The sequence below is a fragment of the Amphiura filiformis genome, chromosome 8 (genome assembly GCF_039555335.1).
Source record: "Amphiura filiformis chromosome 8, Afil_fr2py, whole genome shotgun sequence".
Lineage (NCBI taxonomy): Eukaryota > Metazoa > Echinodermata > Ophiuroidea > Amphilepidida > Amphiuridae > Amphiura > Amphiura filiformis.
In genome coordinates this window covers 20,079,337-20,097,817 of record NC_092635.1, presented here as the reverse complement: position 1 = coordinate 20,097,817, position 18,481 = coordinate 20,079,337, and the positions used below count along the sequence as shown (strand labels likewise).

The 18,481-nt window shown below is 37.2% G+C and overlaps 2 protein-coding genes across 2 annotated transcripts in view; one reads left to right on the top strand and one right to left on the bottom strand.

Annotated features, from left to right (window-relative positions):
• Nucleotides 1-18,481, top strand: part of LOC140158779 (multiple C2 and transmembrane domain-containing protein 1-like) — a 240,123-nt gene that overhangs the window by 197,643 nt on the left and 23,999 nt on the right. Inside the window, exons 7-9 of the mRNA XM_072181991.1 lie at nucleotides 14,764-14,958; nucleotides 16,513-16,643; nucleotides 17,310-17,496. Coding sequence (XP_072038092.1) covers nucleotides 14,764-14,958; nucleotides 16,513-16,643; nucleotides 17,310-17,496 — 513 coding nt within the window. The remainder of the gene's footprint in view (nucleotides 1-14,763; nucleotides 14,959-16,512; nucleotides 16,644-17,309; nucleotides 17,497-18,481) is intronic.
• LOC140158778 (complement C1q subcomponent subunit A-like) lies at nucleotides 2,343-7,020 on the bottom strand. Its single transcript, XM_072181990.1, has 3 exons — nucleotides 6,839-7,020; nucleotides 5,997-6,474; nucleotides 2,343-3,600 (listed from the first exon to the last, which is right to left on the bottom strand). The coding sequence occupies exons 2-3, from the start codon at nucleotides 6,226-6,228 to the stop codon at nucleotides 3,182-3,184; spliced, it is 651 nt and encodes a 216-aa protein (XP_072038091.1). The 5' UTR covers nucleotides 6,229-6,474; nucleotides 6,839-7,020; the 3' UTR covers nucleotides 2,343-3,181.

Sequence of the window (18,481 nt, the reverse complement as noted above, 5' to 3'; positions counted from 1 at the left end):
TATGTTTCATTTTGATGTCTTGTCCATAATCACAGAAAACTGACGGGTAACAATCAAATAGCATATTCCTACTGAGCAAACGGTTGCCAGTAAATTCAAGTTAATTCGGGGTGATGCAAGGAATACGTGATAATGGCCAGGTGAAGGTGAATGTGGGGTGATTTGAGAGAACCTCACTGTCAAACAACGCGGTAACTTGGTGGGTAACATAGGAAGTTGGCCTACTACAATACAGCAAAAGCATTCACTCAGATATAGCTGCTTCAAAGATTGATACCTTGTTTACTTGAAACTGCACAAACAAGGACTATTATCATATCATTGGATAAATGATTGCAAAAACAAGTTGTTTAATATCACTGTGATAGTTCATGCTAAAATATCACAGATCTGTGTTCTGAACCAATCTACAATCTTCGAAATAAGTCGTGGAATGCTTATGTGTAAAAAACGGAAAACTTTCACCCCTCTCCCCCGTGCAATGTTGAGAAATGCCAATGTCTTTAGCGGTTTCCCATTGTGTTCCAACATTGATTGGTGGGGAAAGGGGAAGGGTAGATCATTGTTGTAGATGGCAGGTTTGTTCCCAAACACAATATATGTCATTTCCGTGATCATAAGACATTCTGCACAGAATTTTGCCAAGCGTTCCAAGTACTTTTTTCAAAGATTGTAGATCCAAAATGATGATGGAGATAAAAGGAAAGTGTGTCAAGTCTTTGAGGATTAATTCAAAATGAAATGAACTACTTTAATTATTGCATTCACATTATGTGTTAGTCTTTGGAGGATTTGTCTTGTGATGTCAGACATTATATACAAATGTGTCTTTTCTTCTGTTTAAATATTTATGATCCAATCAAGCATTATAAATTGGATGAGAGAAACTTCATTTATTTGACACATTTCAGGATATAATATGACCAATAAATTGACAGTTTTCTTTCGTTTTGTGTTGTTAGCAACATTGTACACATTAAATATTCATTTTTGTAGAAATAAATGACCAATTTGTTTGGTCTTTATGGGATTAAAATTGGAATGATGTAGTGCTCCAAATTGGCATGGTTTTGTCTTTGTAGGGTAGAAATGGAATATCAAAATGGTTATTTTTTATACCGGAGTGAAATTAATCTCCTTTTCTTGTCAAAAAGTCATGCCTTTTAAAGTATCACCTCAATAATTGGCACACTTTTGTCATTATAGAGCTAGAGGTGGGTGAAAATGAACTTATCTAGTGCTTCAGTCACAATACTTAGAGATTTCACATGTTTCCTCAACTAGTAGGCCTAAGAATAAAAAGTCTTTTTTAATATGACATTCTAATTTTCTATTAAAACCTTTTGCATCCATAGTGTAATGTATTTTTTGTTCTTTGGAGGATTAATATATATGAAATGATTATTTATGACACTTGTATGGGATAAATTCTACAAAGATGTTTTGCTCCTGCTCCAGGGACAATAATAGAATGTGTGAGATTTTAGCATTAAAAAAAGACATTTCAATAAATTTACAGCCATCATTCATGCATATCACCAGCCTTTCCAGTGAAGTCACATTTTCTGATATTTGTTCATTTGGTTGTATTGCTACACATATTTATATTTTAACTGTAGCAATGTGTGAAAACTATCCAGCATGTGACGATGAGAAGACAAACCCCTCATCCAATTTGATTGCGTTTGGAATGAGGATAAACTAGTCCAACATGTACAATATTTTTCCTATCAACTTTATAGTGGCCTGCTCAGCAGTCAAATTAAATGAATGAAATTGTGCAATTAAGAAAGATATGGACAAGTGGAAGTACTAATTACTAACAAATACAGTATGCACAGGACTTGCACTTTTATACTGTGCATTGGGTTGGTCTTTTGGTAAGAGAAATTTTGGCCCTATTACGGTTGGACTATAAATTGATTGTGACAATCTCATAAGCTTCCTCAAAAGGCTTATGGCAAATTACGCAAATGAATTTGAGTTCTAGGCCTATATCTTACTCTAGGAGTTCGCTGGTTTGAATTTGACTGGAAGCATAATAATTACATGCAGTATAAAGACATATCTTGGTATTGATATTGTTTCTTTCATTCTATTCAACACTTTTCAAAGTAATGGGTTCATAACAGCAGGCCGCGTTTGTGGTTGAAATTCACAAATTTGTAATTTGCTTACAATTCAAATGGTATTTGGTTATTTGAGCCAGGTTTCAAATCAATCTTTTTTACTCATATCCTTTAAGATATTTAGCACAATGTGACACACAAACACTGAAACAGATTATCCTTTTTAAACATTGTAGTTTGTTACTCTAAAAAGGATATAAAAGATTTTTGTGCGAAATGAACTTAAACAATTATCCACTTGTTTCCTTAACCTGGGTTAGTTCATCTGTAGTTGTGCATTTTATGAGATGCATTTGATTTTTAATGCAGTTAAAATACAAAATAGCATTAGCAATTAATAGTTGTGATAAGTCAATTTATAAAGACTTGCAAAATATGGCTGTGCAAATGATAATTTCACTTTCTTTTTTTCTCAAACATTAACAGTAGCATTGTGAATGTAAACCAGGGGTTCTTAATAGGCGGCTCGCGGGCCAGGAATGGCCTCCAGGCCAATTGTGGTTGGCCCTTGAATGTAAACCAGGTGTTCTCATAGGTGGTCCATGGGCCAGGAATGGCCTCCAGACCAATTGTAGTTGGCCCTTGAACAGCTCTTAAATGTGCATTATGCATAGCAAAACGAAGTGTATTTAGTGCTCAAATGGAAATCTTGTGAATGATTTAAGCCCTCTTTGGCTCCCTAGCAAACATAATTGAGGGCCTCCTGACTTAAACAGTAGTTGTGATACAAAAATGGTTAGATAATCAAAATTTCTGTACTTACGCAATAGAAACAAATTAGTTTGATCTTTCGATCGACCATCAATGCTTGTTCAATCCTTATTATTTATGAAACCAATTAATTTACTGTTTTTAATTGTGATAAAATAGTAATTTGTGCCTGTAGTAATATTGACCAATATAAATTTAGCATTAATTCTGATTAATTAGTTGATAGTTCATTAATAACAAGCATTGAAGCAGAATCGATGGCTGATCCAAAGATGGAACACATTTGTTTCTGGTGCCTTAGAAATTTGTAAATAGTTCAGAATGTACAATCATTAATTGTCTCATTTGATAGTATTGATTAAATATCCATTGAATATATTGATAGGTGACGTAGAAGGCGTGATGATAGAGGGCGCATAGGCCTCCAGCCAAACTCGATCACGTTCTTTCAACAATAGTATCGTGTTCTGGCTAGCCTGTTCCAGTAATGACCCACGACCTACAAACAGTGCCGCTTTAGTCTGCCCATTATGTTGCAATCCAATCTTCAGCGGGGTGCTGGTTCGAGCCCAGAATGAGAAGGAGAAATAATAGAGTCCAGGGACCTGACATTGGAAGTATCCCTTGGTGTGTTCAAATGTGTTGGTGAGATCAATCTCCTCTTTGTCATATGTGATGTTGGTGACACCGGTAGTGACGCTGAGACCATTGTATCTATGAGCAGAAAATGCAGTAACTGGCGGTTGGTGATCAGATGAATCTGAAAGATGTAGCAAGCATATGGTGTCAAGAGCATTGCAAAATGTAAAAAGTGGAATGTAGGCATTGGCATAGCCTAGCCAGGACTTTTCAGGTGACAAAGGGGGGAAAGCGGGGGTAAGACAACTTTCAATGGGGCAAACATTGGCGCAAAATGGTCAGAATTGGCTTAAAAGTATGAAAAGGCCTAAAAATCTTAAATATCAGTTTACACAGGTAAACTTAAAAGACAATTAAGGATCCAGAATTTGCCCCAAACATCAGTTGGCTCCCCCCCCATTTAGACATTTCTGCATTGGTATGTAGCAGAAATATTTTGGTGTATCAATACTAAAATCTACTAAAGATGTTTAAATCTATACTCAAACATTGGGGTGTCCTAAATAATAAAAAAAAGTATGATTTGAATATAGATCTGCCCATAAATCAAACCAACGTTGATATTTTGTGTGACTGGGTCACAAATGTATATTTTGACATTATTTTATTATGTTATCTCATATTTCTTATATTTGTATTATCTGACATATTAAAAAAATAAATTGCAGTCATTGAAAACTTGATTTGTCATTTGGGATGCATTATGTATCTTAAGAATGGCTGGGATTTTAAGTATTTTATGACATCTATCATCATACAATACTTTCATTGTCTAAAGGTAATAAAATTGTATATTTTTATAGTCTACGAACATGGTAACATCTTATAACGAGGCCCACAAGACCCTTTATCTTTCAGTCGGTTTAGATGAACTTTGGTAGTAAGACTAATTTGTCAAAATAACATGCCATAAAGAGTTGAGAAGGTGAAATAACACTATTCAACAACTTTTATTCCCACATTCATCACCGCTGATCCATGTACCCAGCAAACACAAAATACTTTCTAAAATATTTGAACAACATTTTTTTAAATTGTAAAATGTTCAAATAACTTTAAATGTTGACTTAAAACTATTAGGAAAAACATTCTTAATATATTAAAAAAAGGCTTTAAGGGATCACATATCAACGTTTGTGCAGTATTTTTTGTGGGACATGAGTGCCCATCAGACCTATCGAATTGCATTCTGAATACAAGGAATATCCTTCTAGCCCTACTACAGGGCCTTATTTTTTTAATTTTTTTTACATGCTATACTCAGAGACACGCTATACCCCGAGAACTGCTTAACCCACTAACCGCTGTCCCCGAGAAATAAGGCCCTACGAAACTTGACTATAACCCCCCACCGTGCCTTGAACGAAGTCACTGCAAAGTAACATGAAACCATGATGTAACCACTCCATATTTGGAACGGCAATATGCTTGGACCCGCCCACAAGTAAAGTGATAGGACCACCTGTTGGTATCTGTCAACAATGGATTTCTTGGTCGCGAGTAGCTGCTGGGGTATACCAAAATATGACCTGGACATCTAGGACAAGGTTAAATTGAAATAATCATGATTTCTTTTCATAATATTTACCACTGAATCGTTGTATCGCTTTCAAGTAGTAAATAGCAATGATTAGACTAGAGACTCATTATTCAATTCGCTTAGGCCCTATATCAAACTCGTTAAATGCTGTTGAAGGAAGAAAGAAGTAGGCCCTACATTCTATAAATATTAAAATTACAGGCGTAGGCCTATAAGTATATCGTGGAATTTTTATCATATTAATAATTCATCTTTCTCGGGGACAGCGGTTAGTGGGTTGTGAGCTATCACTGGGTTTTGAGCAGTTCTCAGTTTATAGCATGATGTCTCGGAGTATATAGTATGTAAAAAAAAGAAAATAAGGCCCTGTAGTAGGGCTATATCCTTCTTATATCAAGTAATTTTGATTTTTTTGAAATTAGCGATATAAAACACATTTGATGGCAAATTATTAAAAATTGATATTTGTTTTATTTTTCATATTTAACAGTCCTTGAAGTCCTTGAAATTTATAAATCTATTGATATGTACTTAAAGTGTATGTAGCTGGGAGGAAAATCCAACGATCCTTTGAAAATTTTGACCTTTACTATTTAAGATACACATTTTTCCCCCAAAAGGCCAACATTTTTAAGGTCTTTTTTGGAAAAAAATGTGTATCTTTAATATGAAAAGTCAAAATTTTCTAATGATCATCGGATTTTCCTCCCAGCTACATTTTACTTTGAGGACTGTTAAATATCAAAAATATAAATTTGTAATAATTTGCCCTTAAATTGTGTCAAAATTTTTGTCATCACCAGGTTTTGCATAGGAATTGTTTTCAACAGTCCTAGTCCTCTTTAGAGGGGTAGCTTTTGGTACCCTTGGCAGCATGGGGAATCTAACCAGAACCTCCCACATGCTTTCAAGTCATGTTATACTAGACTGTCTTGCTACAGACAAATCATGACCAAAATCATAGAAATTAAACTGACCTTGTAACATAGGACCATGGATTGACCCTTGTGGAGCACCACCAGGAACAAAGACCTGTATTTCTTGTGAATTAGCATGGTGACTCCTGGCCTCCTCTTGATTTCTGTTGGCTCCCTGTAGGCGGGAACGGGTCCGTACTGGAATCGCTATGGAATTGCATGGTTCCGAAAGCAAAGCCATAGTAGATATCACTGTTGCGAGTATCAGGGTTTGGTGAGAGAGCTTTGCCATAGTGTGTGATGTTGTTATTATGATCCTCTACTGGGGTATATAGATTTGATGAAAGGAGATGTAACCCACTGATACTTTGCACTGGAGTCAAGCAGATGGAAGTCAGATGATTTTTAAGCTATAATTGCAGTTGGTAAATCTCAGTGAATTGTTGCAAGTTGTTGGCAAGATATAAATGTATAAATCCTATCCTATTGTAGAATTCCACTATTTCCAATGATGCATGGAACAGGCAATTAAAATGAGCTGTAAAATGAAATAGAAATAAGTGAAAAAACATATAATTATTTATAGTATAAACAAGCTCATGAGTATCAAATAGTATCATTGTGATTTCAAAATGGCTGGTTTTGGTGGATGTGCCAGATCATTTAGGGCAGGGCAGGTAGCAAGGTTGAAAAAAGGGCGGTTGTCACAAATGTGGGGCAGCCAAAATACAAATATATGCCAAATATATGCCATATATTGGGGTGATCATGACTTCCTCAGCCACCCCACTTGCTATAGCTTTGATTTACAGCAAACTTTGTAGAAATCCAAAGTTTTGAAACTACTATTGAAACTTTGAATGATATCAGACATGTTATAATAAAGAAGATAATATACTCACCAACACAAAACTGTCAAATTATAACTCCATCAGACAGTGTAGCAACCAAAAACATTACACCCCAGTGTCTTCTAAATTACTATTCCATAGACCATGGAAAATCTTTTTGGGGTGAAACCACCTCATCAACCTGCCAAATTGTCTAAACTTGCTAAAAATAGGAAGTGTGTGTTGGGCCAGGCTTCACCAGCCAATCAAATAACAAGTATGGTGGAACCAATTCCATTTTGCTGTGGGGCACTTTCTTATGGCATTGTGAGGTGCTGAAAAGTGCCGTGAACTTGTTGAAAACTTTTGAAAATTGGAGAGGTATTGGTTACCATGGTTTTAAAAAGGCACTGTTTTTCTTGTTTGTTTAGGGGTTGTTTTACAGGGAATTGTTGGCTTTGTACTACTGCTTATGGTATGTCTGCAGTTTCACCCAAACTGGGCCTAGATGTTCTACTTCGTCATAAAATATGGTTGATTTGGTAAAGCATGGAGCAGCATGAGAGTAGAGTGTGGTACAGTGGTTAGGTTACTCTCCTCTGGTTGGTGTATGAGGTCCTGGGTTCGATTCCTGGCAGTGGTAACTTGCTGGGGTATTGACTTGCAAAAGAAAAGTCTGAATTCAATTGGCAACATCTGTAGATTAAACCCATCAATGTAGGAAGAGTGTGACACAGTGCTTATAGGTACTTGCCTCTGGTGTAAGAGGTCTGGCCTGGGTTCAATTCCTGGCAGTGGTGACTTGCTGGGTTATTGGCATGAGGGAAAAACAATTAGGATTTTAGTTGCTATTTAGGCCGCATAAAATTAATGTTTTGGTTCTCGTCCAGAGGATTTTCATGAATTAATGAGGGAGGAAGGGTTTTATCGATGCAAAATTAGCATTGTTAGTAGTTTTTTATCTTTTCCAACACTGCACAAGGAAAGGAAGAGGCCTGTTTTCATTTTTTTTTCAAATGTGAGATTCTTCATGCAAAATTTAATCTCAGAAAGTTGTAAATGACAGTACTTACTGTGGTGTCTATTAGAGTTGTACAGTTGAGACTTGTATCAGCATCTTGTATTACGTCTTGTAGTTTCTGTAGAGAGTTTGTGCACTTGAGCAGTTTAGTTGAAATGCTGGCAGGCACAGCAACTACACATTCAAGTGCAAAATTGCTGGGACACATACACAGTTCAATGACCTTCCCCGCTCCCCTTATTCATAGTTGTATACCAAACGCCTCAATTTTGAAAATGCTACCTGTTTGCTTAAACATTCATGGTTGGTGAGGGGGAGGAGGGGGGGGGCGGAGAGGGATTTGAAATCGGTTGGAATCTATACAAATAAAATATCACATTGTGAATTTCACATGGATTGTTTCAGTTAACCCTGGGCACAAAATATGAACAAGTGTCCCAGAGAATTTAGCACTTGATTGTAGTTCAGTTTCAGCCAACAGGCAAAAGTTATGAGCCCTGGTGAGGAAGAGTGGGGGCCATTCAAGTATATATGCATGACCCCCCCCCCCAAAAAGTGAAAATGTGGTGTTTTTTAGTGTATGTTATGTGTGTGATGCATGCACTAAAGCCGTCAAAAATGCTGATTTTCATGAAAAAGGGTAGTTTTTAAAATTATATCAAATGTGTTTCTAAGTGTGCTTTTTGAAACTTGGATGTTAGTATTGGAATCCTACATATAGTTCTCTCTTTTGTGACTTGTAGGGATAGACTTGTTTGGGGGTCAAATTTAGACAAAAACTTGTTTGGGGGTCAAATTTAGACAAAAACTTGTTTAGGGGGTCAATTTAGGCAAAAAGTGGTTCAGGGGGACATTTGTGGGGAAAACGCACAACAAAACTTGCTTAGGGGGTAATTTTGCTCACTCGTTTAGAGGGGTGTTTGGAAAAACTTTGGTCACACATGTGTACGTTGCCATATCTGAGTCGTCCCCCGGGTGAGGAAGTATGAGAGTGAGGGAAGGAGAGGTCATCAAAGATGGATGAAAACAGAGAACAAAGATGTTGTTTTAAATATCATGGTTCCTTAACATAATAAGAACATGAACATTTCCAAGTTTATCTCTAGTGAAATTCTTTCAAACTGGGAATTTATATTTCTCATGAAGCGTGTGAAGTAGGACAACCAAAAACTAGGTTACTGTCACCCCTTTTACGCCCCATGTGCCCCAGTAACATGAGCCATGTATCATAGGTTCATAGGACATTTAGTTACAACATTCAATGCAACAGGTGGATAAATGCTCATGCTTAACAAGTCAAGATCAATTGTATACTGCCAAATTATACATAATCTAGATATTTGAACTGGGGAATGATTCCCAACCTGTTTTTCATAGCAGGGAAATTTAGGAGAGAATTGTATATTTATGTTTCTTTTGAGCCAACATTTCAGTGTTTCTTATGAAAGGCTGAAAAAAAAAATGAAGGAAAAGAAGGAAAGGTAGACATTCTTGAAAAAATATTTGTGGCCCTATTTCCCGGGCCCTATTTAGTGTTGGAGCAACCTGTGAATTGAGACATTACACAATGTTGAGAACCATGCACATTATAAAATTTACTCATAATAAAAAGGAATTGTTGTTGTCACTTTTATTATTTTCACAAATGGATGGGGTACATTTAGCAAGTTAAGCAGTATTCAGACTTTTTATTGTACGTACAATATTGTATGCAACATATCTACGTTGTTTAATCTATTGCCATTCTATTTCCAGTAATGGTTAAGTTCTAACGAATGTTTGATGACGTAAAATCGATAATATATTTCTACTAGATATTACATGTAACATATTATCGTACAATACTCGGAGTCTGTGGAGCGCTTTAATGGTATCTGTGAAATATTTTTCATTGCAAATATATTTGTACACAATCCTAGCAAGGCAGACTTATTCTTGTATTGATGTTTTGTTGATAGGGGTTATTGCACTTGAACTTAGTGTTGATGTTACCCCAATGGAGCATGTAGGAGGGAGGGTGGATCTTAATTGAGCCCTCTGGACACCTGTTAGTCTATCGAAATAGACTCAATAGTGTAGTAAGGATGCCCACACAGGGTTTTTTGCTTAAGCTACACGGTTCTGGAGCAAAAGCTTGGGGAAATCCGCTGTGTGAACTGTTTCGCTAAGTTTGCCCCCAATTAATGTATCCCAAAAAAATTTAGGGGATTTCACAATTTCCCCCGAGTGATCTTTGAGTGGTCCTGCCGTGTGAATGATGGGTTACAGACAGTAAGCTCCCGGCCTTGAGCTGGCGTCATCAGGCATTGCAAAACTTGAAGATTCCATGCTTCAACTGAGTCATGTGGACACCCACTCAAGTATTGACTTTGGAATTGCAATTCTCGAGCACACCAATCCTCAAGAATTTTATAATGGTTTGAACATGACTTACACAATGTATGTTAAAGGGAGTTTAATAGAAATCCTGCCAAGAGTAGAATTTGTTGATATTTACAGAAAAAAGGTGCAAAGGAAAATGTCCACATTAAAAAGAATTATTTGAAATTTTTCTTGACAGAAACTTTGAGATTTTTAATTTTATAGATAGATGGTAAATCAATGCATGTTTTGGATATAAAGTATGATGGCATCTGCTAGCGGCAATTTGGGTCACTTTTTGTGACAATAATGTGATCAGCATTGTGAGAGTGCATGTAGTGTACCTGGGGAAGAGATCATGTGCATGCTATAAACACTGGGGTGGAATTTAAGTGCAAAGCTAGCAAACCCTTACAGCATTGGGTCCTGTGGGAGTGGAAAGGGTTTGCTTAGTGGAAGATCTTTAAGAGTATAGAATCAGAAATAAATATGATTCTTTTCACTTCTGCGCCAACAGAAAAATCTCACTCCTTGTTCATGGCACAAAAATGTGGTGATGTCATAAGCCCATGGTGGCCATCATGGATATGTGAATAATAAAAAACATCATACTGCAATTACTTCATACACATTTGAAATTATTATTTCTCATAAACATTTTTTAAATTCACCATTACTGCACATCCAAGAAGTGCATTCATGACAATGCTATGGAAGCATCCTCTCATTTTTGTCTCTCTACATGTAGTAAAGCCAAACATTGATACATAAATATTTACCTGATTTTATTTTCACCCCAGATGTTCACATAGATACAATATCAGAGCAGACTTTCTTTCAATATTAATTGAACATGATCCTTATAGGAGCAATATAAAGTGAATCTTTTAATCTTTTTTTAAAGACAAACAGTTTCCTAGAAGGTAGATGATATTTTTGTGTTCAGGCCTAGTTCTTAATACAGTGCAAGTACAGCTGCTGTATATTGACTTTATGGTGTGAATGTTTTTTGTTGGTTTATTATAGTCCGCATTTAAGCAACAGTAACAGACCCTACTTGCAAGGTTCCTTCACCCGTAGAGCAGGGTGTGGTTTCTTTGCCATCTTCAGTGACATAAAGGGGGCAACTGTGAGAAGTCTTGCCACCCTGTAGAATGCTGCATGTCCTCAAATTTAAGATTTCTATGCTTTTTTGGTACTTTTTAACCCACTTTTGTCAAATTTTCCTCCTTGAAAATTGCCATGCCCTCACCACACCACTTCCATTTGCCAACCACTAGTCCTTTCTATACCAATGGCCATCTTACCTCAAATATGTAACCAGGGCCAATGATATGCACCTTTATATGTTTACCTAGCTATTATTAGGCTGATATTTCATATTTTGTGAATGCAAATGATAGTAAAAGATTATATAATAATAAAACTGGCTAAATATATGGTTTTATGCAAACATTTGAAATGAAATAAAATAAATTGTTTGAGAAAACCCATATTGCATGGACCAGAGCAAGTTATGTGCAGAAAGTCTGAAATTTTGTAGCGCATTGTAGGATTTAGTGAAAATTGTTGGGCTATATTTATAACTAAATGAAAAATATGTTTCCGTTAAAAATTATGATGTTGATGTCATCTAGTGCCTTTCCTATATCATCCAGGATTTAGCTTAATAAGGCACAGGCTGTTGTAATTGTTTAGATTGATTTTTTGTAGAAATTTGATCATATAACCATCTGTTCTAATAAGGACTCACTGACGTGGTAGGCTTAATGTTTACTTCATAAAAGAATTGCCGTATAAAACAAGGAGCACAATTGAAATTCGGGTAAGTTATACATGATTTGTACAAATATTGTCTTTCTTGTAAAGTCACATTTATGGGTTTATTGTCATGTAATTTGTTGCAAGACAAAGTAGTGGTAAATGGAAAGTTGACCTTTGAGTTTTAGTGCAAGTTTCACAATACACTATTTTTAGGCTTATGTTGTGTTAATTTGCTTATGATAACATTTGGCATATGCATGACATCGAGAATGTCAGACAACATGTATAAATATATGTCATAGATGGATACTCAAAGGATTTCCGTAAAATATTGGTCTACCATTACTGTATTTTAATAAGATCAGCACCAGCATTTGTCACAACCTAAAAAATCACGGAAGAACATTGGTCTATATAATACTGGCCTTTAGGTAGGCAACAAAAATCCTCTTCTTATATGTGCGGATAGATTTTTCAAATAGGGTCGGTCGGTCAGTCAGGCATTTTTTTAATGTCTGAAGTGACCCTAAAAAATAACCAAAATCTGTATAAAAAATTGCAAATCTTTTTCACTTGCTGCATTTTATCAGTCAAAATTATTCCACATACAAAAAAATAAGCTGCTGATTTTTCATACATACAGTAAAAAACAAATTACAATAGCTTATCTCTCTAAAGTGTAAAATATTATCTAGTCTGGCCGTATAATAGGGATTGTTTTTTTTATCATCTTAGGCTGAATTTGAAGATTTTAGTTTTGTGATCTAAGAAAGAATGTTGGTTGAAGTATGAAATCTAATTAAATTATTACACTCGCCCAAATCTACTGAAGGATTTTATCAGGCAGTGTAGTTAATGAGTTATCTGTCTGACAGCCAATTACAGGAAATCTCACTTCAGTTTGGAGAATATCCTTCCCAGCAATTTTCTTCCCTTTTGTTGATACCCAATTCTGCTGAAGGATTTGGTCAGGCAGTGTAGTTAATAATGTGTTATGTGTCTGGAGCCAGTGCAGGAAATGTCATTTCAGTTTGAAAAATGTCCCAGAGGCTCCGGAAGATTTTAAATATGGGGGAGGGGGGCAATGACACATGGCCCAAGTTATTGGAGGGCCAAAGATACTTTTCCATAGCCACCAAAATTATTGGGGGGGGGGCTGCCCTCCTGGTTCCAGAGCCATTGAATCTTTCTTACCAATTTTCTTATTCTGCTGAAGGATTTGACAGTGTAGTTAATAATGTCTAGAGCCAATTACAGGAAATGTCACATCAGCATGGAGTATATTCTTCCCAGCAATTTCCTTCACTTGTTGTTGATGTACTTGTTAGCAGGTAGCATATTGTCTATTCTTTTGGTCAGGCCGACATCACACGTCACACAAAAGGGGAAAAGTGACGCGAAAGTGGCAGTCAGAGAAACCAGTATGTTTATGTGTATTCTTTCTGCATTTACCCTTTTTTTCGAGCTGGTTGTGTGCTTGAAATTTTGTGCATATGGAACAACATGCCTGGATGTTCGACCACTGGAATATTGTTTTAGGCCAAATTGTTGTATAAGCATATGCTGACATTTTAGTTTTAGTTGATCGAGTTGCTGTCAGTTACTTCAGTCCAAGACTTGCTTTGATTGATGTCCACAGGCATCTTATGATCTCACATCACCAAATCAGAGTCCCATAGAGATATGTGCTAAATTTGCCTTAAGAAAACATCATTTTTTCTTCACAGGAGCGACAGCTATGATGGTTGAAATCAGCCCTTGCCTGATCCCTCTGGCTGGGAAAAAATATAGGTTGACCGTCATTATTTTTTACGACTGGCCCTCGAAGTCTACGATGTCCAGGAATTGCCTATTTTACAGGCAAAACCATGCCAGTGTTTCTGTAAAGAAAATGCTGCTTAAAAGTTATTCGATCTCTCCCATCTGTGGTACACTTGCAGGAATTAATATTACTAATTATGACCAATCCAAATTTGGCTAAAATTATGCAAATTTCTGCTCATTTTAATGCTTAAATTGAGAATGCATGGATTTTTCTGAGAAGTGAAATTAAGGGCGCACAACCATATAATACTATTTGGTGGTGTGAAATCTGAAATATCTCTGAAAAAGAGATCACACGCATCTATAGTATAAGTATGCACATTACTTCTTGGTTTTGTTCAACAGTTTTCATTCAAGCAAATGCAAAGATTTCTTCAGGATATCTTTGTTGCAAGGGAAATCATATCACATGCTAATAATATGCCATTCACACTCTTAGTAGAAAAAAGGTTCTTAGTAGAACCTAAAATGTTCTATGATCAGACCTGCATGTAGAACCTCAACTGTACTACAAAGAACTCAAAAGGTACTACAAAAGGCAGATAGAACCATTTTAGACATAAAAGGGTTATGTAATGGCCAGAATGAACCATTTTGGGTTCTTGGAATTTTCAAGGACCTTTTTCTTGAGGGTTCTACATACAGGACAGCCAAGAACCTATTGTATCTAACAGTGTACCATATTTTATATTCTGTCAGCTTGCACACAAGTTTTCTCTCTTATTTTACTGCAGTTTCTCTCCAAGCATAGAAGACAATGAGTGAGCCCATGACTAGTCCTCAGAAAAGGAAACTATACCAGTGCAGAATATATATCTCTCTTATCATGATAGTTAACCTACTTTGACTGTACTTTGCTTTCTTCCATGTAGTTTCAAGTCATTTCTATATAAGCATAGAAAATGTGGGCCATGACTAGCATAATAAGGAGATGACACCTGTATTACAAAATAATGGTATGAAACATGATATATCCACAATAATATCTAACCCACACTTGTCTTGCTTTTTGCTTTCTTCCATGCAGTTTTCCTCCAAGCGACGAAGGCAGAGTGAGCCCATAAGTATGTCAGGTAGTCAGAAGGGTATCAAGCTTCAGCTATGGTCAGGTGTGGTTACTATGACGCTGTTAGAAGGCAAGAATCTCATACCTATGGATGATAATGGATTAAGTGATCCGTATGTCAAGTTTAAGTTGGGAAATGAGAAATACAAGAGTCGGGTAAGTGTTGCTGATTTTGAAAATTTGACAATTTTGATTAATTTTGTTATGAACAGGGTTCCCACGGTCCTTGAAAGTCCTTGAATTTGAAAACACATATTCAAGGCCTTGAAAAGTCCTGGAAATTTGCACAAGGTCCTTGAAAGTCCTTGAAAATTGGAATGTTAGCTAAAGTATAATTTTGACAATATTTGGGGAGTGGAGAGGAGCTTACTTTCGTTAATATGTGGCACATGGAGAGCTGCATCATGATTTTTGTGTTGTGGTAAGTCCTTGAAAATCATGCTTTTGGACCTTGAAAGTCCTTGAAAAGTCCTTGAATTTTAAAGGCTTCAAGGTGTGGGGACCCTGTATGAAAACCAGCAGGAATCTCACAGAAATAGTATAGTCCATTTGGCTTCCTCAAGACAGAAGCCTCCGCATGTGATACATGTGTGATCTATAAAGTCTGTGTATCTGTACTAATGCAATCACTTTGCACCACATCGTACACTACAGGTACACCACTTTTGATTGCACATGTGTCGCACATGGATACTACTCTCTCAAAGAAGCCAAGTGGACTGTAGCTATATTTGTTGTGGGAATAGTCAGAAGCTTCAACATTAACTAAGATATCCAATGCTATCCTGAAGTCCTCATTTGTCTTAGTACTTGTAGGGTATGTTAGCACCACAGAGGAGGAAGAAACAGATCGCGTGCAACCAGTCAAAGTCTCAGCATCACCCGATAATGAGGGCCGATTGTTCCATGAAATGTGACAGGCGAGACTGCTACGCAATTACTGCATATTTTCACGGTCTATTGCGTAATCGCGAAAGTACGCAACGCTCTATCGTGTATACGTGAAGGCATGCAGCGCTGGTGTGATTGTTAGACACGGCACGATCGCACAATCGGCCCTCATGAATATGCGAGAACTTACATCATATAATACACAGGGACTTAGACTGGTTGTTGGTTGTAAGCACACTTATACATTTTACAAAAATGTAAAACATGTGATTTTGGATAATTTTTAGTTTATTATAAAATTACTGACAGTGCCATTAAATAGTGAAGATACTTACAGACCTGCCAACTGTCCCTCATTTTGAGGGACTGTCCCTCATTTGGGGTTTACCAAAGTGAAAATGAGGGACAGTCCTGTTTTCTGACAATTTCAGTGATGGCAAATTTAAATGTAAGAACAACAGAAAATGATGAAAATGTCACTTTAAAATTTGCTATAGCATTCTCTTTAGTCTATTATGATAAATTCAGACCTCCAAAACCTTCTCTGAATTCTGAAAGTATTGCACACCTCAAGTCTTTGAATTTGTCGGTACCTGGTTTGTGTACATGTACAAGGTTTTGGTCTCAATGTCCCTCATTCTGACTTCGGTAGGTTGGCGGGTCTGTACTTAAATATGAATATTGACTTTTGCTTGATACAACGCACTTGATCACATCATATAGTGTGTGTGGGGCTAGTGATAAAAGCAAATTGTAATATCTTAGTGCAATTGTATGAATTTGAATGAATGGTATTTACCTTTTGTTATGTTATTGTAGGTGGAGCCAAAGACACTAAACCCAAAATGGATGGAACAGTTTGATCTTCATCTTTATGATGATCTTGCATCTGGTCTGGAGATATCGGTGTGGGATAAAGATGTGGGCTCTAAGGATGACATCATGGGCAGGTGAGAACCATGTACATTTAGTGAAGTGACTATTTACTGCTGATAGTAGTTTGAATGAACCAGCTGCATGGGTTCATTTTACTTCTTAAGCTTGAAGGTATAGAAACTTGATAAACCAGGGGATGCTGGCTTAACTTTAATTTCACCCTAACCCTGTGTATGACACGACCCTACCTTGTTCCAGGGGAGGTACCAGGAAGGGGGGACTGCTTAGTTAGCTGATGTGCAGGGTGTTGGATCTCACTGTGAATTAACCTTCGGGTATGGTTTGCTTGCACTAAATAATTAAGTGTACAGATAACATGTACATACATGCTGTGGTATTTTTTGGTCAATCTGGAGCGGGTCATTTGTGGGGCTCCACCCTAAGCCAGGGTGGTTTGGGTGTTGTACCGTGCATGTATGGGTGAACCAACCTGCCTTTTTCCATCCAGGGGAGGCACCAAGGATGATAATCTAGCTCTCCTTATAACTTTTTGTCAAAATTTCATAGATGAAAACAAAAAGGTATGCATTGTAATGTTTGTAATCTCTCTGTAAGTTGCACAATATCAATAACAATAATATCTTGCCAATCTTCTTGCTTTTATTGAACTGAAAGTGCCAGTAAAGTTACCACAGATTCAAATGTAACATTCTATTTTCTTAACACTTCATTCCTTTTAGAGCATCTATAGACTTGGCTACTTTGAAGAGAGAAGAGACCCATGTGTTAGATATAGAGCTTGAGGATGGAGCTGGCATGTTGTTCCTCCTTCTCACCATCAGCGGTACCAAGGGAGGAGAGAGTATCTCAGATTTAGCTAACTTTAAACCTGATCCCAATGTCACCAGGATGCTGCATAGAAGATATGTAAGTTGGATGGGTGTGTGCATTTGTAGACCATGTCAATTGGGGACACACTCATAAGAAATTGCTTTGTAACAGTGGGCACACTGTCCTTAATTGATTATTAATCACTTTTTACGGTTTTGATGCCTCCACCCCGAGGCATACTGTTTTTGCAATGTCCGTCCTTCCGTGCTTCCGTCTGGATGCTATATCTCGGGCATGGATGGGCGGATTGACTTCAGATTTTCAGGATAGGTGGGTCATGGTCAAAAACTCTGGCTACTTTTTTTTGGGTGAGGTTCATGGTCATATACTGAGGTCAAAGGTCATTTGAGGTCAGGGGGCCCATTTTCCTTATTTACCTCTTTTCTCGGAGACTAGGGGTCGTACGTTCCTCAAACTTGGTGGGTGGGTGCATCTTGACCCCAGGGAAAACAAGTGTGTATTGGTTAGTGGGTCAAGGTTACCTGAGGTCATGCAGCGGTCATTTGAGGTCAAATTAGCAAAAACTGTCATATGGCCATGAAACTTGGTAGGTACAGTCAACATTTAGAGCCTAATTTTTGAAAGGTCATTTTGGGGCCATTCAGGGTCACCCAGGGGTCATCTGAGGTCAAATTAGTAAAAATTGCCGTATGGGCATGAAATTTGGTGGGTACAGTTAACATTTAGAGCCAATTTTTTGGAAGGTCATTTTGGGGTCATCTGGGGTCACCCAGGGGTCATCTGAGGTCAAATTAGTAAAAACTGTCATACGTGCATGAAACTTGGCGGGTACAGTCAACATTTAGAGCCAAATTTTTGGAAGGTCATTTTGGGGTCACCAGGCGTCATCTGAGTTCAAATTAGTAAAAACTATCATATGGGCATGAAACTTGGTGAGCACAGTCAACATTTAGAGCCAGATTTTTGGGAGGTCATTTTGGGGTCATCTGGGGTCACCCAGGGGTCATCTGAGGTCAAATTAGTAAAAACTGTCATACGTGCATGAAACTTGGTGGGTAGG